General features: G+C 38.8%; 1 protein-coding gene across 25 annotated transcripts in view; it reads left to right on the top strand.

Annotated features, from left to right (window-relative positions):
- The window catches only part of DST (dystonin), a 372684-nt gene extending 350051 nt beyond the window's left edge, over positions 1-22633 (top strand). For 13 of the 25 annotated variants that reach the window (XM_047859446.1, XM_047859440.1, XM_047859453.1 and 10 more), the window contains 14 exons: positions 2333-2476; positions 3581-3769; positions 4987-5116; positions 6974-7137; positions 8629-8791; positions 10097-10251; positions 10421-10495; positions 11395-11412; positions 14134-14251; positions 15572-15643; positions 16579-16778; positions 17203-17313; positions 20415-20538; positions 21359-22633. In XM_047859446.1, coding sequence (XP_047715402.1) covers positions 2333-2476; positions 3581-3769; positions 4987-5116; positions 6974-7137; positions 8629-8791; positions 10097-10251; positions 10421-10495; positions 11395-11412; positions 14134-14251; positions 15572-15643; positions 16579-16778; positions 17203-17313; positions 20415-20538; positions 21359-21621 — 1926 coding nt within the window. In that variant the 3' untranslated portion in view covers positions 21622-22633. The remainder of the gene's footprint in view (positions 1-2332; positions 2477-3580; positions 3770-4986; positions 5117-6973; positions 7138-8628; positions 8792-10096; positions 10252-10420; positions 10496-11394; positions 11413-14133; positions 14252-15571; positions 15644-16578; positions 16779-17202; positions 17314-20414; positions 20539-21358) is intronic. The other 12 variants (XM_047859452.1, XM_047859447.1, XM_047859454.1 and 9 more) reach the window with 4 other exon arrangements.
- The last annotated feature ends 4739 nt before the right edge of the window (positions 22634-27372 follow it).

The following is a 27372-nucleotide window of genomic DNA, read 5'->3' as shown; positions in this document are numbered from 1 at the left end:
ACAGTGATCACTGATGGATTGCCTAACCTATAGCAATGAAATCTTGCCTTGTCATTAACAAAAGTGATGCGAGCTTGTCTAACGTTATCTGGAAGAATGAAATGCTACATAAACCATTTAAATTTGAAGCAGAATATAAGAGTAGGAAAATTGCAGCAAATTTATTGTGAATTTTTGATTCAATTCAATGTTTTGAAAATCTCTTACATTAATCTTGGCTGACCATCAGCCAGCATCGAGTTCCACTAACATACTTTGGTCTTAGAATAGCCTCTTGGAGCCCAGGCTGCATGTCTGACACCTTACAGAAAGGAGCCTCGTGGTGGTATCTCCACCCTCACAGCAGCAAGGAACCCCCAGAAACACCAGGAGGCAGGTATTGAAAGCAGAGGTAGTGTTGTGGGGTTTTTTGTTTGTTTTTTACAACAAATTATCTTTATAAATATTTTATTTATTTATTTATTTATTTATTTATTTATTTATTTATTTAATATATTTATTTTAGTGAGAGACTGAGAGCAAGCAGGGCAGGGGCAGGTCCTAAGCAGGCTCCCCACTGCCAGCATGGAGCTCTAACTCATGAACCATGAGATCATGACCTGAGCTGAAATAGAGTTGGATGCTTAACCTGTTGAGCCACCCAGGCACCCCAATATTTTTAAATAGTGAAAAATTACATGTAATTTTATAAAAGTAAGTGGTGCTTAGTAATAATAATTTGCAGTAGCATCATCCATTCTTTCTGATCTCCTGCTTCCTTCACACTCCAACCAAATAAAAGTAAAACAGAGTATTTAAATTCTTAGCTCCAGGACTAGAGGCTTCTCGGTATAGTCCCCTCTGTAAAACTGGCAAGCTTTCCCAGGTGAGCACTAACCACTTAGCACTCAGGGTTGGAAGGGCACAGAATGCAAGCAGGGAGTTGCTAGTCCAGTCGACAGCATTCTGGGCAGGACTCTGGCTCTGCTAGGTTAGGAGTGATGTAAAAGTACGTGGTCAGGTCACCTGTCCTTGGAAGAGCACAGCTGTTGTTGACCTCTTCCAGTAGGTCAACCTGTTACTGACCTGTTACCTTTTTCCCAGTAAAGTTTTTGTTTTCCTTCCAGTTAAGTGGATCTATATTGGGGAAAATTAAAATACTTTTAAAAGTAGGTCATGGTATTTAAAAAGTAGGTCATGTTAATGGAGTATATTGTTAATCAAGCCTTGATGCCACAGCAGGAAAAATGTGTAAATAAAAGTGAAAAAAAAGCATTTATTCAGTCACAAAGACTCACAATTGAATAAGACACAGTCTTCTGATCTTGTGGACCTTCATATCCAGTAGATATCTATATGAACAGGTTAGTTTAGCAAAATACCAGAGTAGGAGCTATGTGACAGCTTCACAGACCTGGAAAACAAGACACTGTAGGAAACACATTTTCAAATCATCACCTTGATCACATGGCATGAGTAGTACTGATCGTCAACTGTGTCTGCAGCCCCTTGTCAGCCTGAGGGATTGGGTGCTAGTAGATGCCTGACATTCATTATGGGGTTTTGGAAGCATGTGACCTTTTTTAAGGCAGAGGTGCTCATTTGTAACCACACTTTCAGAGTTCTGTGACCCATGTATCTATGAATTACAGTTCAGATGGTGTAAAGTACAGGTATATGTGTAAGACATTTGCCAAAAGGTGATTCAAAAGCTTCTCGAAGCCTTTTAAGGTTTATTCACCCCTCCAGGGCAGAGAATGGCTGTTACTAGCCTCTGAAAGGGACTCTTCTCACACAGGCTGTCTGGTGATCAGGCCCCAGCACCTCTAGCCTCTCCCTGACTCCTTCCTGCTAGACATTTGGGCCCCCTCACCCCAAATATTTATCATTTCTCGTTGAGCCTTCTCTCTTCCATGGCACTTTTTTGGTACATATCCCTATAATTCCTGGCACAGTTCATGCTATTTTAAATATACAACCTTCTTGTCTTCTTTGTTAGAACATATTTTTTTGCAATCAGTATTATTTCTGTCTGTGCTATTACTGTCTCTCTTGGTCCTGTTCTCCATTAATATAATATATCCAGATCTAGAAGAATGTATTTTTTGTGTAACATACTTTGTAAAGCAGGAGATGTCACCCTATCCTCGAACTTTGAAATACTTGTTAGAAAGTACTTCATTTCCCATTTTTGTCCCTTCTCTCTTAATGCCCCAATTAGTGAATTTCTTCCAGCTGTGAATAAACCAATTGAAGTTCTTCTTTATTTAACTCTGACAGTCACATACACATCCCTGGAGTTTTGTTTTCAGCCAGTGCCAACAGTTAATCGAAGTCTTTCTTTCTGCTGTAGGAATTCATGAAGAAACTGGAAGAAAAAAGAGCCGCACTGAATAAAGCTACCAGCATGGGAGATGCTGTTTTGGCCATGTGCCATCCTGACTCCATCACCACCATTAAGCACTGGATAACCATCATCCGGGCCAGGTTTGAGGAGGTCAGTGTGTCTGAGGTCATCATTAGAGCAGCAACAGCTTTGAAAATGAGGGTGTGGAAACTTGGGCAACTGCGATACATTTATGACCGTGGGAACATGAGGCCTCTGCAAAGAAAAATGCTCTTTAAAATACCTTCCAGTGTGCATTACCTGTCTCTGAAGTCCACTTTTATTTTTAAAAGTTGAAATAGTTTTGCAGCTATGCCCCTGCAACATGGAAAGGCAAATATTTGGTTCACTGTATTACTTTCTGTCCCACTTACACACTGTCTCTGTTGGATAAGCCAGCACTTGAATTGTATTTCAGATAAGCGTATGCTTGTGGAATGAAGTGCATGCATGAACTGAATTCTGTATCTTAAGATTTTAGCTATTTTTATTTCTGCTCAGTGCTACATGGAATAAGCATACCTGATCCTTCAGAGAATGCATGTTTGAATTTTTTAACGTTTGTTTGTTTATTTATTTATTTTAACATTTATTTATTTTTGAGAGACAGAGAGAGGCAGAGCATGAGCAGGGGAGGGGGAGAGAGAGAGAGAGGGAGACACAGAATCTGAAGTAGGCTCCAGGCTCTCAGTTGTTTATTAGCACAGAGCCCAATGCGCGGCTCGAACTCATGAACTGCAAGAACATGACCTGAGCTAAAGTCAGACACTCACCCGACTGAGCCACCCAGGTGCCCCAATGTTTCTTTTTGGGAGAGAGAGAGCACGAGCAGGGGAGGGGCAGTTGGAGAGGGGGCCCTGAGGATCCATAGTGGTCTCTGTGCTGACAGTAGTGAGCCTGATGCAGGACTCGAACCCATGAACCGCAAGATCATGACCTCAGCCCAAGTTGGACACTTAACCGACTGACCCACCCAGGCGCCCCCAGCAAGTGCATATTTGAACTTAAATTAGAAAACAAGAGGAAACCTGGGATGTGTATGACATCCATCTCCGCAAGCTGGCTCTTGGTACCATGGATGGGATATAGAAAGACTGGAAGTATTATGAGTCCAGCCCAGGATGATCCCAATTTACATTTAAATTTTGTGGTTTTTATATCAATTAAATAATTAAGATGAAAGAAATTCAGGGAAATTTTTTTTTTCCCCAACAGGTGTTGGCCTGGGCAAAGCAGCATCAACAGAGATTAGCAAGTGCTCTGGCTGGGCTCATTGCTAAACAGGAATTGTTGGAAGCTTTGCTGGCTTGGCTGCAATGGGCTGAAACCACGTTGAGTGATAAGGACAAGGAAGTCATCCCCCAGGAAATCGAAGAGGTGAAAGCCCTCATTGCAGAGCACCAGGTAAAATAAATCTCATCCTAACCCCTGGTTCTTTATTTCACCACCGTACTGCTCAAAAGATTGCTTTGTGCTTGTTACCTTCATGTCCTCAAGTCGTTCCTCCTGGGTTTCTAATTCCTTACCTTTATTTTCAGCTCTGTCCCATCCTGTTCTCTCTTTCGGCGATCTCCCTTCTTTATTGCTCCCTGCTTGTGTATTCCACTGTCTGGTGCTGAGCATCTCCCATGATGTCCACCAATACGCCAGTATTTCAAATATATCCTGTCTACAAGGGAATGCATCGTCTTGTTAAGAAAAAAAAAAAAGCTGCTGCTCTATCCTAATCTGTTTTAAACTTTGAAATGATGGGCGTCACATTAACGCTGACTTATTTGTTTGCTTGTTAGTCTGTTTAATATACATTATTAAAGATAAGCTTAGTTGGCTAAGAGTTAACATCGCTATTATATCTTAATGAAGGTATGAGCCATCCATGTCCGAAATGGCCCTGAAGTGCCTCACGCCATGTTCTCTGTGATGAGAGCTCTTCCATGTGACAGATACTCCAGAAATGTGTTACTCCACTTTTCACTTTTATCCCCCTCCTCTTTTTTTCACCCCTTTTCACCACAATCTGTGCCTTTGCCACATATTCCAGATATTGGGATATGTAAGTCAGTAAGCCTAAGGAGATGAGATAAGAAATGGCAAGATAGTCAAACCTGTTAAATGGAAACTTTAACCTGAATAACTTTTATCTGCCTTGGCATAGCATATATGTTAACAGGACTATTTAAAATATATCCACATTTAATGTGGATGCTTTACATCACTGTACATCAGAGCCATCTTAAATATTTCAAATATGTAAGTGAAATGTGCTACAAAGAAGTTCTAAGCACCAACCCAGTTAACTAGTTGCTTTGCAGATAAATGCTCACTTTAAGATTCTTCAGAAAGAGCTTGGGCTGATACCCAGGCAGATTATGTGTGGTCTTCAAACTAAAACAAATTACTATTACAATGCTGAAATTACTTAACAGGTATCACATTTTATATTCTTTACATATGAGTAAATGCTTTGTTATGTGGGCTTACATTTTTTCCCCCAAAGATGCAACATGTTTATTCCTTTTTCCAGAAATAATAGCATGGTCCTTTTATCCTTTTGTTTTTAGTTCACTTCTAAAGATAGTTTTCTCTGATATACTTGTATTTAATTGACATTGACATTTCAGACCTTCATGGAGGAAATGACCAGAAAACAACCTGATGTGGATAAAGTTACCAAGACCTACAAGAGGAGGGCAGCTGATCCTGCCTCATTACAGTCCCATATTCCAGTCCTGGATAAGGGACGAGCAGGAAGTAAGCAGTGGCTAAGTTCTTTAATTATTATTATTTATTATTTTTTCTTTTTAGAGAGAAAGAATGCGAGGAGGGGAGAGGGGCAGAGGGAGAGAGAAAGTATCCTAAGCAGGATCCACACTCAACACAGAGCCTGACATGGGGCTCGATCCCACAACCCTGGGATCATGACCTGAGCTGAAAGCAAGAGTTGGACACCCATCCTGCTGAGCCATACAGGCGCCCCCTAATTTCTTTAAAATGAATATGGTTAAGCAAGGAAGTTAGTTTTGAATTGTCGTTTGAAATTTTAGAACAATTGGTGATTCTGTGAGCTCTCTATCATAAAAGGTTTCCTTGAAAGAATACGTGGGCTCAAATATTGTAGCAACTTATTTAAAAATAAAGAAAAATATATCCAGGTCTCTGTGTGTAAATTTATTTGCTTGAAGGGTATCTTTTAGATTAGTTAGAAGAAACTGGAAAAAATTTGCAACAAGAACAGAAATCATCATCTCCATTTGCTTTCATTATATAACTAGCCCTAAGATGGAATATAACAGAAATAACCATGACTTGGGTAAAGTTCATGACCTAACTATTCATTGGTGACCAGCAGTCCAATAGATTTTGCCCATGTTCATATGACTTCAGGTTCTATTTACTTCTCAGACTACCTTGACTCCACAAAAGAGTGTCAAAAGTGACACTTAAAACAATTAATAGCTGGTTTGGAGAAGATTTAAAATAAGCAGAATTTATCTCTGAATAGTGGTATATTTGATGTATTTCTGAATAGTGCCTTAATTAAAAAAATGGTTTCAGATCTTTTAGTTACTGTATTGCACAAGGGGGCAAGGTAACAATGTGATTAAGAACTCTGGAGACAGACTCCTTGGCTCTTCTCACGACTTACCAACTAGGGAGATATAACCTTAGACAAGTTACTTAAACTCCGTCTGAGCCTCAATTTACTCATCTGTATGAGGGAATAATTATAACTTCATTGGATTCTGGTAACAATTAAATGAGCTGATGTGTGTGAGGTGGTTAGCATACTTCTTGGCATGTTAGTTAAATGCTCAATAAATATTAGCTATTGATAACTCCAATAGGAGTTAGGAACTCTGGGCATTTCCCAGCTTGGACACTCACTTCCTGTATGACTTTAGGCCAGTAGTTTTTCTAGGCCACATTTAATCAGGTAGATGAGGAAAATGCATTGAGACAATTGTTCTGTGACATTATAAAAACTTGTGAAAAATAGCCAGAAAAGAGGGAGAAAACTTTAGTAAGGCAGGAAATTGGGGTATGAGACTATGCACGGGAAACATGCAATCTCAGCGGGAAATGGATTTGGATGAACGCTGGGATTTTACACACACTTAGATATTTGATTGGAATTTGTAAAGTATCTTGCTCTGACTCTAATGAATGGCCAGTGTCTCCTGCCCTCACCTGCCCTCCTTTCAGCCTTTTTTTCTAAGAAGGGCAGCTGAGTTTGTGTAGCTTATTCTAAGATAAGTCTCACTGTCCTGGGAGATCTCTTTTATCATCCCTTAACAAGAGAGAAGATCACAAGGTAATTCATTGTCATTGAAATGGCATGGATTTTAAGCTGGAAAATGCTTTTAAACATAATTTTATAAGAGATCATTCCAGTATTTAAATGCCCTTGTCAAGATATGTTTCTCTAATTTATACAAAAGATCCTTGGTAAGTAAAACAGATTTGGACTTGAACATTATGCATCATCTAAATAGGATATTTCTAAATAATTAAGGTGATTCAGTCTTAGCTGGGAACGATAAAGGCCCAGCCTTAACATATTTCAGAACCCTGGAAACTGCCCTCCTAACTAAAGTTGTATTTTAACAGGAAAGCGCTTCCCAGCATCAAGCTTATATCCCTCTGGATCACAGACACAAATCGAAACCAAGAATCCCAGGGTCAACTTGTTGGTGAGCAAATGGCAGCAAGTTTGGCTCCTCGCACTGGAAAGAAGGAGGAAGCTTAATGATGCCTTGGACAGACTGGAAGAGGTTAGAAAACTCATACATTCTGCACCCCTGATATATGGGATATGGGTTTAGGGAATCAGTATAATAAAAAATTATAATTGACCCTTGAACAACATGAGCATTAGAGGCACCAACACCCTTCCACACACCGCATAGTCAAAAATCTACGTATAACGTTTGACTCCCCCAAAACTTAACTGCTTAATAGCCTACTGTTGACCAGAATCCTTACTGATAACAATCAATTAACACAAATTTTGTATATTTGTTATATACTGTGTTATTACAATCAAATACGCTAGAAGAGGGGAAATGTTATTGAGAAAATCACAAGAAAAAAATCACAAGGAAGAGAAAATACGTCTTTTTTTATTTTGTAAAAAACCTGCATGTAAGTGGATCCACACAATTCAAACCCATGTTGTTCAAGGGTCAAACTATAATGTTTAAACATAAGCAGAAGCTGACTCCGTAAGAAAAGGAATCAGATCCAGCTTGGGGCGCCTGGGTGGCTCAGTCAGTTGAGCATTCGACTCTTGATTTTGGCTCAGGTCATAATCTCATGGTTCATGAGTTCAAGCGCCATGTTGGGCTCTGTGCTGGTGGCATAGAGCCTGCTTGGGATTCTCTCTCTCCCTTTCCTCTGCCCCTCTCCTGCTTGCTCTCTCTCTTTCTCTCTCTCTCTCAAATAAAATTTTTAAAAAAATTCAAAAGAAAAGATCAAGCTTGACATATGTTTTCTTGGTATTACCTGGAAAATGTAACCGTTTATAGTTCATATATTTTCATTATTTATATTCTGTGATCTGAGATTTAGAGTTTCAGATTCTGAAACTGGGAAATTTTTAGAAGCCTAAAGGAGGTAGAATGACAAATAGCAGAGAGAGAACAGAGGTAAATGCTACCACGCTGGGCCTGGTGCTCAGTGGGCAGAGAACTTTCTAGAGGTGTTATTACTTTGGGACATGATCACATTGGCATGATCAGAAATTTTCAGTTTGAGGGTGCCTGGGGGGCTCAGTTGGTTGAGCATCCAGCTCTTGATCTTGGCCCAGGTCTTGATCTCACAATTCGTGAGTTCAAGCCCCACATTGGGCTCTGCACTGACAGCACAGAGTCTGCTTGGGATTCATTCTCTCTCTCTCTCTCTCTCTCTCTCTCTCTCTCTCTCTCTCTCCCCCCCTCTCTCTGCCCCTCCCTAGCTTGTGTTCTCTCTGTCTCTGTCTTTATCTCTCTCTCAAAATAAATAAATAAAAACTTAAAAAAAATTTTTTTTTCAGTTTGACTTTTTGAGGAACTTTTATTTGTAAAGAAAAGCCAGTGACACTAGTGAAATTACAGGAAAAATGTTTCTGAGTTCTCTGTGCAAGATCATACCTTTGTTTGAAGTGGGAAAGATAGGTGCTTTATCTAGAAGATAAAAATATTAAAATATTAAAAATAACTTTATTCATAAAGTGTAAGATATAGTTTGAGCACTGAATTAACCAAAATACATTTTGTCCTTTCCAGCTGAGGGAATTTGCTAACTTTGATTTTGATATCTGGCGCAAAAAATACATGAGATGGATGAATCATAAGAAATCTCGAGTGATGGACTTCTTCAGGAGAATTGATAAAGATCAGGATGGGAAAATAACCCGACAAGAATTTATTGATGGAATTCTTTCCTCAAGTAAGTCCCAACAGGGGTGACTGTAAATGATGTAATTTTTAAAGAAAATAAGCACCGTTTAAACTTGTGTTACCAATAAAGCATCGCCTTTAAACTTGGCTGTGAAGTCACAGCCGTCAGTGAAAAGTGCCCTTGGTAAAATTCATGGGTTTGGATTCAGGCACACTTGTAATTGTGTAACCACAATTAGTATATTCCTTGTTCCACTGCAGCTGTGTCCTCATTAGGATAATAAAGTTAATAATATTTGATTCTTAGATTGTTTGGCGTGACATATAATGGGAAATCAATAAACGCAAGTCAGTCTCTTCCCTTTTTTTGTTCTAATTGACATTCTGATCATTGTCATTAGTAGGAAATTAGAACTCTTTAAAAATTCTTAAGGTATTTGTCACTTTATTGGTAGTTTAGTCATATGGATATGCCTTCTCTGGAAGATGTTACTGGAAGTAATTCTTAAAGGAAATTTAATACAATCATATGAATGTGTATATTCGTATGTATAAAATCCATATATTCCTTAAGTAAAGTGGTAGTTGAGCCATATGAAACTTACTAATATGAAACAGTTTTTGAACTAGAAAAATAGAAGTTTCAAGTGATTCACCCTGGTGTAGTCATTAAAGATAAATGTAGGTCCTATACACTGGTTTTGTTTGTTTCGATGTCAATCGGCTTCTTAAAAGGATTTTAATATATTTGATGACCCTGATAATTTAACTGGCAGCATTAAGATCAAAATAATACAATCAAGAATGTCTTGAGGCAGAATTAACATGTTATACCTCTTCCTTTTTTTTTTTAAAGCTTAAATCTTTTTGTCAAATGTTACTGTAAATAGCTAGGTTTTTAAAAACTTTCATTGGGAATGTAGTATGGCTTATTCTGAGAGTATCCTAATTATCATTCATACGTGGAATCTAAATACAGAGTTAAACTCAGAGTGGAAAAGTGGTTGCCAGGGTCTGGGGGTGGGGGTGAGGGGAAATAGGGAGAGTCTGGTACAAGAGTACAATCTTTCACCGTAAGGTCTGAGGTTCTAAAGTATAATGTGGTGACTATAGTTGATAATACTGTACTGTGTCATTGAAATTTTCTGAGTAGAACTTAAGTTTTCAGAAAAACAAAACAAAACAAAAAGATAAATATGTGAGGTGATGGATGTGTTAACTAACTTGATGGGAGGAATCCTTTCACAGTGTGTACGTGTATCAAATCATCACAATATACACTTTTGATTGTCTTACAATTTTATTTGTCAGTTATACCTCAGTAATGCTATTTACTATTATCTGAAAATTTTAGAGTTTCCAACCAGCCGCCTGGAGATGAGCGCAGTTGCAGACATCTTTGACCGAGACGGCGATGGATACATTGACTACTATGAGTTTGTAGCGGCCCTTCATCCGAATAAAGACGCATATAAACCTGTCACTGACGCCGACAAAATCGAGGATGAGGTATCATTATCTTTCCGCCACCTGCAACAACATCTTGTGCTGCCAGGATATCCTGCACAACCCATGCAGCCATTTTATTTATTTCATTTTGAGTTGTCCTGTCAAGGTTTTAAGGATTCCGCAGTGTGTAATAACATTAAAGTGGACATTTCATTGTTCTTTTTGGCAGGTGACAAGACAAGTAGCTAAGTGTAAATGTGCAAAACGATTTCAAGTTGAACAGATCGGAGATAACAAATACAGGGTAAGTCTGCAAAATAACGGTTTAGTTCTCTTGAAGGAGAAAAATTGAAATTTGTATGCAATTTGATCTGCATTGCTTTCCAGGAGTGCTAATTACTTTTACCTCACATCACAATATAGTGGTCTATAAAATTCCAACTTTTGTCATTTTACATTCTATAAACATAGCCTGCATTTTGTAAATTAGGACATATCTTTGACATGTACGTTACTTTTAAGGAGGAAAACACATCTCACATACTCAAGTTGGTTCGTGTGACTTATAATATATTTTATTATGACTACAGGTAAGTTTTCATATTTCTAGTAACAAAGCTATTCCAAGCCAGAACCATAAAGTTAAAAATGTTGACTCATTTTTAGATAAGTGAAAAAAGAGGCAATGTTTTCCACTTGTACAGTTATTTTTCCTTTCATTCGAAGTCTCAAAAGCTCAGTCCACCTTCTTCAGAACAATTATTTGAAGACTAATGTGACTTTGTCACTCCTCTCTCTTTTTTTTCTCTGTTTTGGGATATCTCTTATATGTAGTAGCTAGACAGGAAATGTGCTGAGTTTCCCTAATACAGTTTGTTATTTACAAATGAAATTTTTTTTAATTTTAATTTGTATATTTCCACATTGGAAAAGATTCATCTACATATTTGAATTTCTAACCTAAATTTGAAACCCAAAGCTTTTCAAAAAAACTTGTATAGGAAATTTTCTGCCTATTTGGTTTAAAGTCTGAACACATGGGTACCTGCACATTTCTAAACTAGGTACTGTATCCAGGAGCCCCGAGTGTGAAAGATTGTGTGTGTGTGTGTATGTGTGTGTGTGTGTGTTCTAGAGTCATATAGAAAGTTTCCTATTGAACTAATTGTGTCTTTCTTCCATTTTTCATTTTTTTTTTATCAGTTCTTCCTGGGAAATCAGGTATAAACCAGTGGAATGTATTCTCAAGTTCCCAATGATTTTTTTTTTTTTAACTTTAATTCATAGCCATTAAAGCTTGCCATGGCCAATCTTTCCCATGCTGTTGCCCTAGCTACTACATTGTTGGTTGGCGTGGTGTTTCTGTAAATGCTGTAAGGATCCTTGATCCAGGATTCCTTTTTGCAGTGTGTCTTATAAATGAGGAGATTACTTTTAAGCAAACCAGATAATAAATTGTAGCTTGACTGGTCACAGTGTTGCAAATGCAATTTTTAATTCCAGTTTATAATAATATGTTATATGTATTTTATGCAAATACTCATTGGAACACAAATTTGATTCTGCACACATCTCTACACTGTATTTAACCATTGAGGTCACATGGTCTACAGTAGCTAGAGAAGGACCAGCGTCAGGCAATGACGTGGGAAGACAGAGAAGTGAGAAGTCTCCCTGGCACTCAGCCACAAGTAATGTGTTCTCTCCAAAGCAGCTATTGTCCTATTTGTCCTAAATCATCAATTTTAGGGCTTTGCATTTTCCAAGTAGAAATTTTAACTCTGGAGGTTTTAACTGGTATCATTCATTTTGAGGACATGTATCTCCCATATGAAATCCTAAACCACACTTTATCCCATTTTGACTTCACATTGAAGTCAGTATAAACTGTCCAGTGGCACTGTGTCATGATCACAAGTTTTAGAACTAAAGATAAGAGAAATTGTGTTTTGATTTAAACAAAGGAGAAGAGTTCTTCCCTGTATGCTTTTGGAAAGAAACATACTATTTGTAATACCTGACCATATCATATTAGATATTCCTCTGCCTCTCAGTTGTTAAGCCATATTGTAGCTTAAGTTTCAAATTCCCTCTTACTCCCATTTATTGCAAGCACATAATTTTTTCAAATAGAAATTTTCAGGTCCTTCGAATTGATGTCTTTAAAACTTGGCATTAAGTATAATATATAAAAAGTTACTGTCATATTCACTTATTATTATTTTATGAGTTAACAATTGGGGTAGTATTTTTTATTTGTGGAAAGGATGAGAAAAATGCTCACTTTAAATGGTTTTATTTACTGAAAACACAAAGAGCAACATTAATCTATTTTTTTCCTACATCACGATTTGGCTGTTAGGAAAATTAGAGAAATTCTGAAGGCAATGTTATTGTCTAGAAAATACATTCTCAAAATAAAAATTTATATTTATTAGACTTGAAATATCTCTATAAAATAGTAATTCTCCTTTTGTTTTGAACATAATCTTGGATTGAAAGTATCTTGTCTAATTATCTGGTTTCTTAAGGGTAATTTTCTTTAAATCCCTTCCTTTTCCTTTGCTTATTAGCAGCACCAAATTTTTTTCTAACAAAATAAATATATATTTTAATTTCAAAATTCTAATTTACATTTCAGGAACCGGTTCAATTATAAGAGAGTTTAAATCTCAAGGCTTGAAAATGGACTACTTTAGAAATAGCAATATAAAAAGGGTTGATGTAAAACGCATGAGTTCCTGCTGGTGCATTTTACATGCTTTCCAGGTCCTTTTGAGTTTCAGGGTCATGGGTTGGCTTTGTTTTAGGTTCTATTCCTGAAACTCAATGTTAAAGCATATTGAAAAGCAGCAGATTGTTTTCTATTTAAAGTGAAGTTTTCCGTTTACCCATCATGAGTCCAGACAAATAGTCAAAGTCACAATTGCATCTTACCTGCCTTTAAAAGAAACTATGTTTACTTGACTGTTCATTTTGCTATGGTATCTGTTGAGTTGGCAACCATGAAAATCAGTATGGTGATTTTTACAAGCTGAACATGAGCCTATTAGAAATGATTTCAAAGTATAAAATTATTTCTCATGGGCTTTCAAAACAAATCTTAGGATCAAAAACTATCTGTACTCTAGACGGTTATTCCAGACTTGCAGAATTTGTAGCATATCCAAGTGATTGGAAATCCACTGAAAGGGTAAGAACACAATTGCGTATTAGTGTCAGTAATTATGGTACAAACAGCTTTAAGACAAAGCCTTTTAGATTCGAAAGCTGTATCAGTAATAATGTGTCACTGGCTGTTCTAATAGTACAGTAATCCAAAATGGCACACTAATCCAGCCTTTGACAGATTGGTTTACCAGATCATTAGTGATCCAGAAATTTTAGTTGACTGTGAAATTTTTGCTGGTCATGTTCATTTACTGCTTTATCTCTCTAAAGTCAAAACTGCTCTTAGGGAAAACCGAATGAGTTTATGGAGATTATTCCTGCAGATTTCAGTGGAAAATAGTTTTAGTATAAGAGAAAGTTTTAATGAAGAAGAATCAGAGTTTACTAAGCTTTCTTTAGAATCTTATTTTGTATAAGCCCTGGCAGGTGGGCCAGTGCTTATTTTGGTGTCTGTGTTTAATTTCTAGAAACATCTTTCAATTACTGCCTTACTAATGTTTCTATCATAAAGAAAATTCATTTCTGGAACAAAGCTTCAATATTACACTTGATAACCTTGGTAGCTTTTTTCAAACTGTTTCCTTTGGGCTAAATCAGCATGCAGCAGTCTAACGCAGATCATTTCAAACCCCTTTTTACGAGATTTTACTAATCGCTGTGAACTAAGCAAGAAATTTAAGTTGGTTGCTTAAGCTACTGCAGATTGCATATCATCCTTAGGTGTTTAGCCTTACTGTTGACAATTAGAGGTTCTGTCTTTCATCTTCACAGTTTGGGGACTCCCAGCAGCTGAGGCTCGTTCGAATCCTACGAAGTACTGTAATGGTTCGTGTTGGAGGCGGATGGATGGCGCTTGATGAGTTCTTGGTGAAAAATGATCCTTGCAGGGGTAAGGAGATGCTATGTTATGATAATAATACCATGAAAGTATACCAATTTTGTATTACTTCCCAGCATCAAAAACATGCTGGGTCTAATTTTGGTTATTTATTACGATAATGAACATTTCACATTGGTCTCTGTCAGCCTAAAGTTCCCAAAGAACTTTCGGCAATCATGTAAACCATGTTCTTCTCATTTTTTTTTCTTACTTCTTCTGGATAATTATGAGAGTGATAGACAGGAAAGACTAGAGTAGATGTATTCATTTTTTAATGAAATGCTCCCATATGCAATTTTCAAAGTCAGTAATTACATCAACTAGGGAAAAGAGTTCATCTGTCATTAAATAGCAAAGTAAAATGAAAGGAAACTGAGGTGAAGAAGACTGAACATGCTGGATGGTAAAAGTTTAAAAGTGAAAGTTTTTTTTCCTTTAAATTGGGGGAAGGTAAGGAAAGTAATACCTAAACATTTAAAAATTAATTATCAACTGCTAACTTGACGCTTACTTGGAAGCTGTAGGTTAGCACATTAAAAATATAAGCATATGCTACTGTATAGCTCACTCCATATCTACCAGCCACAGAGTCCTTGATTATCTTTTAATTTTCCTTATCTTTCAGATCCCATAGTCGATTTTGGAATTCTTAACTGATTTACCTTACAAATGGTCATTTGATTGCAGTCTCTAGTTAGGTCCCCTTTACTTAGTAGGTCCATTTTTCTTTGAAAAAAGGAAACAATAAAATTCTGTGATTTTCTTTAACCTGTGAGCTCATTTTACTCCTCTTAAACAAACAACCACAGATGTTTGTGCTGATACTGATAGGCTACCCTGCGGGAGGCCGGTGTTCTTCCAGTGGGGCCTGTTTGTTAATATAGTGCTGGCACCTGGATGCATAGGTGTATCAGAGTGAGCCCTGCTCTGCCAAGGGCACCTTCGATCAGCATACAACCCTACAGGTAGCTCTGCTCTCTGCAAGTCACAGATACACCCCAAAAAGGGGCAAAATAACAAAAACTCCCTTTCTTAGTAAATGCAGCCTGAAGTAATGTACCTTCATTTATGAAGCAAAGAAATGAGAATGTGTAGCATCCTGTCGAGTTGCTTAGAGAGGCTGTCGTGGCTGCGGCCAAGTCTTCCAAATAGGTTTTTCTTATGGAGTCAAATCTCAGAGTGCTTCTTTTCCTGATGCAACTTTTCTTCTAAAATGTGTGCTAAAAGCCGGATCTGAGCACCCTTTGCATATTCAACTACTGTACTTTGTTTCTTCTCTTGCTAACAGTATTCTTTAATGTGATTGGTATCCTGTGTCATTTTTTCTAGTTCATCATCATGGGAGTAAAATGTTACGTTCGGAATCAAACTCTTCAATTACTACTACTCAGCCTACTATAGGTTGGCAACCCCTCTCTTTGCCTCTCCCCTCTTACCTTTTCTCTTTCCTACTTTTACATTCTCGCTTTAATCATTTGTTTTAAGATAACACGCTTCATCCATCGCGTATGGCTTAACTCATATCCAACTGAGCTGGTGCTTCCAAATTTAAATTCTGAACCGTTGACACACTTCCGGTGTGTTGCACACGTAGGTGTTCTGTAAGTGATCAAACACATGCTAACACGTTGCTCATTGGGTTCTTGTGGAGTGTTCTCCGTGTGCATATGTGTTTGTATGAGTGTTGCATCACTGATTATCTCCTATCCTTGGGTCTGGTGTTTGTTATTTGCATGTTGGTTAAACAGACTTTTTGGAGGCATAAAATAAAAATACTAGTTGCCTCATTTAAGTGAAGAACCTGAGAGTTTATATGTTGTCATCATGATTAACAAGCCATCTCTCATTCTGTGTAATTCTATTGTTTAATTAATTCCAGTGTTAAAAAACTGGCATTCTCCTTACCTCAGTAGTACATGCAAAAGACACAGTCCCCGCCTTACTGGCTTGTCTTCTCAGTGTGCAGAAAGGGCGATGAAACCATGTGGGCATCAGTAGCTGGTGGATTAACAATATTTTAGCATGAGCTTTCCATTTTCATGCTGACTCTTTCTTTAATAGTGGTTATTCTTGCTGGTGTCTAGTGTTAGAATAAACACACTATTTTTTTTTCTTTCCCAAACTTACTTGTATCCAAAAGGAATGCATTGTAAAGGAATGCATTTAACTTTTTGTTATGCTGAGTTGGAGTTGGCATGGCAAAAAGATGTTCTTGAAATCCTCAACTTAATCTGTGGTGCCAGCTGGTTGTTCTTCCCGTAAATTGATTGAGCGTCTCTTTTTTTCTCCCCCTTCCTCTTTTGCTTGTGTACCTCGTTGTGTGCCACGTAATCCAGCCAAAGGAAGGACAAACATGGAACTTCGGGAGAAGTTCATTTTAGCAGATGGTGCCAGTCAGGGTATGGCAGCCTTCCGGCCCCGGGGCCGAAGATCGAGGCCTTCGTCACGAGGAGCTTCACCCAACCGTTCAACGTCTGTGTCCAGTCAGGCTGGCCAGGCGGCCTCTCCACAGGTCCCTGCCACCAGCACACCCAAGGTAAGACTCAGCTGGGAAAGGTTGTCTTTCTCCCATGCAGTCACTGTCTCTGGTATACTTTTGAATGTTTTGGGACCCCAGCATTTGAAGGACCTGCCTTCTCCATTTGTATCCCTTCTCACAATGTGATGCACGAAGGATTTAAAAACATGTATCTACATATGTGCTTTTGCCTTGTGGCCCATATGGAGACTGTCTATTTAGGGGCTTTGGTTACCTTTCAGATTGGTTTTTCTTTTTAAATAAAGCTTTATTTTTTTATTTTATTTTTTTGATGTATATAATTTGCCATCCAATCTTTCCACTTATTTTTAATCATTATCATTCTTACTGTGAAACATTACTCTTTGCTATGAATATCTCTTTCTGTGGTTTGTTTTTTATCTGCTGTCCTTTACATTTGATTTGCCATTGTTCCATACAGATTCTCCATCCTTTAACACGCAATTATGGTAAACCATGGTTGACAAACAGCAAAATGTCAACTCCTTGTAAACCAGCAGAGTGCTCAGACTTTTCCGTGCCGTCTGCAGAGGTATCGTAAGGCCCAGATTCTAGTCTAACAGTCTTCTTTAACTGAAACTGTCACCCACTAACATTGCTTTACCTCTCCCTTAACACATGCACTTTTGATAATACCACGTCTTTTTACAGACTTCTATAAAATAATAAACAACTCCGCATTTCTGGGAAGACATGAGAGTGTCTTTTCTCTCTTGGGAGAGTGAAATACAGGAGATTATATTAGACTTATGTCAAGTTTCTTTTAGAGCTCATGGTATGCTTGTGCTTCTAGACATTATTTGGGCAAGAAATGCAACAATACCCCTTCAGGTGAGAGTGAGAGGCAATGTCATTTACAAGTATTTGCTTAAAAGAATATTTATTAAGTGTAGACTGTGAGCAAGGTCCTTCCAAATGTATGCTACATTTATTTCTGCACAAGAACACTGGGTGGGTAAGACATAAAAGCCTTTTAGTTTTCAGTGGCGGGGGGGTGGCTTAGGTATGAAAAAAGTTATCTGGCATTTTCAATAGGTATGTGTCTTTATTAGACTTTAAGGATTATTATTTAAGTGTGCTTCAGCTTTTTATATGGCAGGATTTATGGAGATAAGATATTTAGGTCATGTAAAATGTGCCCAATTAGCTCATATATCAGACCATTTCATTCAAGTGAAAATCAACCAAATATATTTGAAAGAAAGTTCTCTGTAAAATGACACACACATAGGTATCAAATGATCACATACTTGATTAGAGGTACAATAATTGGGGTGATGTCCCTAAATAACTTTGCTTGAAATGAAGTCCAGGACCCTTTTATGAAAGTCATATATGGTACCTGTAAAAAGCCCTGTATGCTTTTCAAAACACTTTCTAATCTATTATTTAATCCTCACATCAGTAGTAAGAGGTAAGCAGAGAAAATTTCATTACTCTCATGATTCAAAATGTCATTACTGGTAATGGTAGAATTGAGGCAGAAACAATCCATTCTTCAATTCTTCCTCATTCCCTGACCCTTCATTTCTACCCTGTCACTTATGGTGAATCTAGTGTAACAAAAACTGAGAACAGTTCAAGAGGCCTCAAGCAACATATATGTTTTAAATATTTAGGGCTATGCTGCTATGTGCCAATTTTTTTAAAACTAGAGATTCCCCCAGATTAGAGTTTAAGTATGTTATTTAAACTATTATAAAACTATGTTTCGTTTCAAATAGCCTCATTAGACAAAACAACCAAAGAGAGAAAATAACTAAGGTATATACCTCTATGGAGGGGTCTGTGAGAATCCTAGGTAGGGTTGGTGACCCTAAAATAAGAGCAGTCAAGGCCTTCCGAGAAGAATGATTTTACATGGCAATGAATTCTGCCACCTTGGGTGATATGTTTCATAATTTGGGGGTCCTCACTCTTTTGTGGGTTGTCAAGATTCTTTTAAACTTAGGAATTTAACTAGATGAAAGTTGTCAGATCTTGGGCAGATCACTGCCCTCCTCAGGCCCTCATTTTTCACATTTGCCAAAAAAGTTGTGATTAGGGGAATGTAAGGATTAATTATCCTTACATGGATGAAAGTATTTTGAAAATTTAAGGTTTTTTTAAATGTTTATTTTGAGAGAGAGCGAGTAGGGGAGGGGCAGATAGAGAATCCCAAGCAGGCTCTGCACTGTCAACATGGAGCCCATCACAGGGCTCAGTTCACAATCTGTGAGATCATGACCTGAGCCAAAATCAGGAGTCTGATGCTCAACCTACTGAGCCACCCAGGCGCCCCGAAGAGTTAAGTTATATACGTATACAAATCACATATTAATTCTGTCCTTAAATGTATGCATAGAATACATATGTAAATGAATTTTGAATATTACATTTATATTAAATTGCAACTCTAATATATCAAAATGTCTTACATACACATTTACAACTAATATGAGAAAAACTAATTTTTAAAAAAAATGGACACATGGGGTGCCTGGGTGGCTCAGTTGGTTGAGCGTCCGACTCTTGATTTCAGCTCAGGTCATGATTCCAGGGTCGTGGGATCAAGCCCCACATTGGACTCTGCACTAAGCATGGAGCCTGCTTAAGATTCTCTCTCCCTTTGCCCCTCCTGCCCACTCATGTTTGCTCACTCTGTTTTTAGAAAAAAAAATTTTTATTTAAAAAATGCCCATATACACCTGTTGGGATGAGCACTGGCTGTTGTATGGAAACCAATTTGACAATAAATTTCATATTAAATAAACAAATAAAAATAAATAAAAATAAAAAATGCCCACATAATTTGTACAGGTTCATTTCCTCTGAGCAGCTCCCTGTGAGTTCATTGAGGCTAGTGACATCCCTTATACTTCATGGGAGATTTGCTTATTTTGTTAACTTTGGGGAAATTTTCAGAATGTTGTAGTGGTCTGGAAAAAATGCAGTGATTTTAGGCTTATAATAAAATCTCATGGTTGTGATTGCTTTAGGCATTCTCTGTGAACTCCTATAAGAATTTTTAAAGAATTTTCCCTAAGTGTTGCCCACGTGTCTCCTGCATAAAGACCATAGAAGGAAATGAAAGTAGATGAAGTGATGTGGTACCAAGTTGTAAAATGTCACTGCCTCTTTTTTGCAGTTAAGTTTGTTTAAATGAAGACTGTTGAGGCATCATTTACTTATTGTTCTGTCAGTTTTATTTCTGGCTGGTTCCCTAAAAGCATTGGAGGCACCAGAATATCCAAGCACAGCTTTTTCAGAGTCCCATTCTCTCTCTGTACCATGCACTCCCTACCTTTCTGGCAAGACTCTTCTAACTCCATAATGTTCACTGACAACCTGAAAGATACTAATGTGCTCACGGTTTAATTTGCCTTTTTTTTCCCCTTGCTATCCTTTGGGGAGCTCTATTTCTGTGTTTTCTCTTCCATATGAATTCCTTTTTAACTCAGGGAGGGAATAAGGAGTGAGTGGGAAGAAGCAAGTGGAGAGAACCCCATGCCACGTCTAATCGAAAAGCCTCTCCCACTCCCCCTCCTGAGGAGGCCCAGTGCAGGGGCTTCCACCAATCTGTAACGTGGTGTCAGTGGAATATCGTGGAACAGGAACGATTTCTTGAAATGTCCTTTCACTGATTAAATACAGGGAACACCAATACAAGGAAGCAAGCTTCGACTTCCAGGATATTTATCAGGGAAAGGCTTCCACTCTGGGGACGACAGTGGCTTGATAACCACCGCAGCCGCCAGAGTCCGAACACAGTTTGCTGGTAAGTGTGATGTGGCTCTTTCTGTGATAGCTTTTTGCAGTATGATCTGAAGGTGAAAGTCCCTGTTCTTCTTCATGGCGAATGAAATAACAAATTGACAGTGCTGTATTCTTTCAAAACGACACATAGCCCTGTCCTCCAACAATGGTAGGGGATAAATGACAAGAAAATCCCTTTTGGAAAGTACCAAAGGAAGGTGAACATAAAAAAAACTAGAGCAGTATCCTACCCCTTTACGCTGGAAGCTCTTGGCTCTTCTGTCTGCTTACAAGTTTCCTGGGCTCCATTTTGGGTGGTTGGAAAAACCCAACTGGACTGGGCCTTACACCCATGCTAGTCCTGCTTCTTCACAGAATAGTGAACCTGGTCCCTGGGGTTGTGGGCTCAGTAAGCATGAAGTTTCTTTAAAATTTCAAGACTTCTCTTTTAAATTCCTCTGTGCTTCTAATTACTTATCCTCGGGTAAAGTGTTTGCCCCATGTCTGCCCTGCACACATCCCTAGGACCACATGTTAAAGTTTGGAAAGCAGAATGTTAAATTCTAGGTATATTCCTTATATCTGTTTGTAGGAAATGGAATCCTGTCTAAGCCCAAACCTACCTTTTGTCTGTAAGCCTACCTTTTTGTATATTACATTGACTTAGAGTGAGGCTACCGACCCTAGGGAATGCAGAAAGGCCACGAATCCACAAGTGTCTGCTGAGTGCCTGCTAGGTGACAAAAAAAATGTGTTGAGATTAAAGGTGGCATTAGGTTTCAAGAATGTGTTGTCAATGGACCCGGTAATGAGGGTGGTTCAACTCCGTCCTCTCTCCTCAGATCCCAAGAAGACTCCCAGCCGACCAGGAAGCCGAGCCGGAAGCAAAGCTGGCAGCAGGGCCAGCAGCCGCCGAGGCAGTGATGCGTCAGACTTTGACATTTCGGAAATCCAGTCTGTGTGCTCAGATGTGGAGACTGTCCCCCAGACACACAGGCCTACGCCCCGAGCAGGTTCTCGGCCCTCCACAGCCAAGCCTTCCAAAATCCCCACGCCCCAGAGGAAATCACCTGCCAGCAAATTGGACAAGTCCTCAAAGAGATAGTGCAATTGGTTCCACCGCGGCCCTTCCTTGAGCGTTTATTATTTAAGTTTGAAAGATGTAAAATATGATGTAGAAATTATTGTGAAATAATTGCAAGGAGTTGAGTTTAAAATTCTGCAGATGGCCTTATTTGTGTATTTGTCTTCTTATTTTATCTGTATAATTTCTTGTCAGATATTCTGGGGGTTAAAGTCACATCATATGTGAGGGGGAGGAAAGAGTCTAACATGCACTAACATTTCCGCACTGTAAGGTGTGGAGCACACACTAGAATCGGTGACTGTACCTACAGGTAAGTCCTCATCCTCTCCGACAGCCACAGCACGACAGCCGCAGCTAACGTTAAGGATACCTCATGACATTTTCTTGCTTTTGTAGACACTCTGAGAAGCCAAAAGACACACACCGGGCATACATTTTGAGATCATTAAAATGTAAACTAAAAGGGGGAGGGCAGACAGACGAACACAACCACGTACAGTTCTTTAAGCAGTGTCTGACAGAGAACTCACAGGAAGTTACTTTAGGCACTTGCCAGTGCTATGACATTCGAGAACCTTACAGCATTTCTGTGCCATTGCTTCACATGAGGCCAGAGGCGTCCCGGATATTAGACCTATTATACTGTAAGAATATAATTATAAAGTGCATTCATATAAATGTGAGGTTTTCTTTTGCTTGAGTGGACAGTAGCACCTGTATCATTGAACTCATTTTGTATCAAAGCAATTTTGCTTGCAGAAAGCTATGAAATAAAACATGTCCCTTAACTACATTGCTATGGAATTAATTTTTTTCCCCAGGGAAAATCCGTGTATTTTTTTATGAGCAATATCAATTTGGAGTGACCAAAAGATACTTAAAAATGGGTTTATTTTGATTTCTCATCTGAAATAATCATGTTCTGGTATTATATCTATATTTAATAAATATATACATTTTAATTTATTATGTATACTCACATACTATAGAAAGATATTAGTATGCATTTAATAAAACCTATTCACTTGAACATGTGGAATACCTGATTATTTAAAGAACTTTTTCTATCGTTTGTTTGTTTTGAATAAAGGTTGTACGTCTGATGTATTCTTACTAATAGTGTGACAGGGTAAGTTTGGGGGGCATCAAAACACAGGGACACAATAAGGTATGTACTAAGAATGACATTAACATATATTCAGTATTCTACAAATATTTTTAGTACCAACCGTGTGCAAGCTCCTGTGTTCCCCTGAGGCTGCAGGTTCCTTGCTATCTTCTATTCAAGGGGGAAACAGTTCATCAACAAGCAAATCACTCAAATCACTAAAAAACGTGAATTAAAACCAGGGGATGTGTGACAGGGTGCTGATTTTATTATTAAGACAATATAGTGATATTTTTCTGGCCTGTGTACATTTAAAAATCGAGTGATCAAATTTTCCTAAATACAAAAAATGGCCGTTAGAAGAATGGCCAATCCTGATTAGGGCGTGACAGGTTATGACTCTCCCCAGAACTCCGTAAATTTATCTCAGCAAATGTTGTTGAGGCTCATGGGGATAGTATTATGTTTTCCCTGCTTGGCCTTGTTCACAGAGGCCAACAGAGAAGGGCCTGGAGTCTCCACTGACAGAAATTAGGTGCCGCTTTTAAGTGATAGTAGTTCCTTTTCTCTCCAAGCATGGGTCTCAGGTGGGAGTCCTTGATGGAAAAGGGTAATCCTAACCTAACAGATCACGTGTTGTCATTCATGCATTTATAAACATGTCATCCGAGAAAGCAGTGGGAATTGTCCTTATTCCTTCGGTGATTGGCGTGTGATCACATTTCTACTTCAAAGACAAATTTAAGGGAATGTTTTTTATCTCAGCCTCTTTGAATGCCACCCCTGTTAAAGACCTGGGGATTTTGCTCTCTCTCTCTCTCTTTTTTATAAGTTAAATAAGCTTTTGAAGAAAGACAAGTGGTTTAAAATACTTCAGAGAATTCTTAAGGAACTGCTCCTAGTTATCAGCAGTTGCCCTCATGGGGAGCTTTTCAAACTTTGATGCCTGATCTTTGTTTCCTCTTAAACTAATCCTTTACCCACAGGTTGACTTCTGAAGAGTCCCCCCATAAATTTCAGGGAATGTAGCAGACACACCTCTTTCCCTACACACACACCTTCTTCCTTTTCCTTGTCTCTTCTTTCATTTTTCTCTCTTTTTCTTTAAAAAACATGACATTGAGGGGCGCCTGGGTGGCTCAGTGAGTTAAGCGTCCGACTTCAGCTCAGGTCACGATCTCGCGGTCCGTGAGTTCGAGCCCCGTGTCAGGCTCTGGGCTGACGGCTCAGAGCCTGGAGCCTGCTTCGGATTCTGTGTCTCCCTCTCTCTCTGCCCCTCCCCCCGTTCATGCTCTGTCTCTCTCTGTCTCAAAAATAAATAAACTTTAAAAAAAAAACAAAACATGACATTGAAATAAATCTCAACTCTAAAAATCTTTTTTTTTTTAATATTTATTTTTGAGAGAGCACAAGTGAGGGAGGGGTAGAGAGAGAGGGAGACAATCTGAAGCAGGCTCCAGGCTCTGACCTGTCAGCACAGAGTCTTTGTGGGGCTTGAACTCTTGAACCATGAGATCATGACCTTAGCTGAAGTCAGACACTTAATGGACTAAGCCACCCAGGTGCCCCATCAACTCTAAAAATCTTAAAAGTTTGGTTCTGTTAAAAGATAAATTAATTTTTAAAAAATATTTATGTATTTTGAGAGAGAGCATGAGTGAGGGAGGGGCACAGAGAGAGAAAGAATCCCCAGTAGGTTCCCAGCTGTCAGTGCAGAGCCTGACATAAGGTTCGATCTCAGGAGCCATGAGATCCTGACCTGAGCTGAAACAAAGAGACGCTTAGCTAACTGAGCCACTCAGGTGCCACAAACTGAGGAATTTTTATAAAACTTTTAGGAGTTTTATAAAACCTTCAGGAGTTTTGTGGTGCCTGGGTGGCTTAGTTGGTTAAGTGTCTGGCTCTTGATTTCTGCTCAGGTTACTATCTCACGGTCTGTGAGTTCAAGCCCTGTGTTGGCCTCTGTGTTGACAGTGTGGGGCGTGCTTGGGATTCTCTCTCTCCCTCTGTCTCTCTGCTCCCCTACTTGGGCACTCTCGCTCTCAGAAATAAACATTTTAAAAACAATGTAGGGGTTTATTTGAGCAAAAATCTATTGGAATCAGCACCAAACTGGAAGTGGTTGGGAGTGCTCCACTGACAGGAGCTCGGGAGAGATAGAGAGTAGACAAAAGCAAGGAAGGAAGGAAAGTAATGAAATTATTGATTGACTATAGCTTAAGCCCTAGTTGGCCGTTTGTAATTGGTTGTCCTTGGTATTTTGATTTTTTAAAAATTTTTAATGTTTTATTTATTTTTGAGAGACAGAAACAGCATGAGTGGGGGGAGGGGTAGAGAGAGAGGGAGACACAGAACTCAAAGTGGGGTCCAGGCTCTGAGCTGTCAGCACAGAGCCCAACGTGGGGCCCGAACCCATGAACGGTGAGATCATGACCTGAGCCAAAGCCAGACTTAACTGACTGAGCCACCTGGGCATCCCAAGGTATTTTGATTTTTAACGTTGAGGCATTTACAGGCTTAAACTTTGGTTTGCAATTAAGACATTAGAGCCACCTTGGCCTAAAGGTCTCCTTGTTTAAATAACAGTTCTTAAGCACTAGGGAACCATGGAGTAGCTTTTTTGTCTTAAAAAATCAAAACTTACTAGTTCCGATGTACTGCTACCTTGTTTTGAAATAATGGAGCATCCTCTTTGATTTCAGTGCAGAACTAGATGGGCCTGGCCAAATATCAGATCTGGTTCCTTTTATGGCACATGCTGGTGGAAGGGCTTGGGAGGTGCCCTGTGACTGTCAGGAATTGACTTGTAAAGCTGAAAAGGAGGAGAGACTAGGAAAGGATGTTGCTCCCCCCCCCCCCGCCTTTTTTTTATCCTTGTAAAACTTGCTTTCAGCATTTACAAGGGAAACTGTAATGTAGTGCAATGATTTACTCCTTTTTTGACAAGATGCTTTGAACTGCATGTGCTTTATTGTCAATTGGGTGAGGAGATAACCACCCAACAGTACAAGTGCCCAAGCTGTTGTGTGTGTATCTGATGACACTGCCACTTGGCCGTGACTTACCTTTGGGGGTCCCACAAAGAAGGCAAGGATGGACACTGTGTCTTTAAGTACTTTAATAAGTTCCCTTCAGTCATGTTAGGGATTGACTTCATGCTTATCAAAATCTACTGGGAAGAGAATAGAGTCATGGGTAACACGTTTGTGCAAGAAATAGTTCATATGACGAAAATCTGACAACCTACCGAATTCTAAAGCTTGGGTTGATTTTATGTAATTTCAGAGCCTATGGAAATGTTGGCTATCTAGTTAGGATGAAGGATGACAAAAACGGAATTCTTTCTGCTTCCGGCATGCTAAGAGTATATGCAAAGCAAAATGTGTTCAAAGGGATTTTGTATTGTTTTACCACACTTCTATTATACTCCATTATTTGAAATTAAAAGACTGCATAGGATATGAGAATAGAGATTAAGAAGCTTTCAAAAGTTATCCTCACCTAAAAACAAACCATTCGTTTAGAATATTACTAAAATATAACTACTTTTACCCCAGGGCAAAGACTAGGATATTTAATTCCCAGGGCCTTATACTCTAACTTCCATGCCCGTGGTCTCCAGCCCTCTTTGATGGCATATTTCTATCAATAAAAGTTTTTTGAACAAACCCTTCCAATATATGCATGTTAATTTCTTTTTTTTTTTTTTTATGAAATTTATTGACAAATTGGTTTCCATACAACACCCAGTGCTCATCCCAAAAGGTGCCCTCCTCAATACCCATCACCCACCCTCTCCTCCCTCCCACCCCCCATCAACCCTCAGTTTGTTCTCAGTTTTTAAGTCTCTTATGCTTTGGCTCTCTCCCATTCTAACCTCTTTTTTTTTTTTTTTTTCCTTCCCCTCCCCCATGGGTTCCTGTGAAGTTTCTCAGGATCCACATAAGAGTGAAACCATATGGTATCTGTCTTTCTCTGTATGGCTTATTTCACTTAGCATCACACTCTCCAGTTCCATCCACGTTGCTACGAAAGGCCATATTTCATTTTTTCTCATTGCCACGTAATATTCCATTGTGTATATAAACCACAATTTCTTTATCCATTCATCAGTTGATGGACATTTAGGCTCTTTCCATAATTTGGCTATTGTTGAGAGTGCTGCTATGAACATTGGGGTACAAGTGGCCCTATGCATCAGTGCTCCTGTATCCCTTGGGTAAATTCCTAGCAGTGCTATTGCTGGGTCATAGGGTAGGTCTATTTTTAATTTTCTGAGGAACCTCCACACTGCTTTCCAGAGCGGCTGCACCAATTTGCATTCCCACCAACAGTGCAAGAGGGTTCCCGTTTCTCCACATCCTCTCCAGCATCTATAGTCTCCGGATTTGTTCATTTTGGCCACTCTGACTGGCGTGAGGTGATACCTGAGTGTGGTTTTGATTTGTATTTCCCTGATAAGGAGCGACGTTCAGCATCTTTTCATGTGCCTGTTGGCCATCCGGATGTCTTCTTTAGAGAAGTGTCTATTCATGTTTTCTGCCCATTTCTTCACTGGGTTATTTGTTTTTCGGGTGTGGAGTTTGGTGAGCTCTTTATAGATTTTGGATACTAGCCCTTTGTCTGATATGTCATTTGCGAATATCTTTTCCCATTCCGTT

The sequence above is a fragment of the Prionailurus viverrinus genome, chromosome B2, assembly GCF_022837055.1.
Source record: "Prionailurus viverrinus isolate Anna chromosome B2, UM_Priviv_1.0, whole genome shotgun sequence".
NCBI lineage: Eukaryota > Metazoa > Chordata > Mammalia > Carnivora > Felidae > Prionailurus > Prionailurus viverrinus.
Note: the sequence above shows the minus strand (reverse complement) of the source record. Positions and strands in the feature narration are given on the sequence as shown.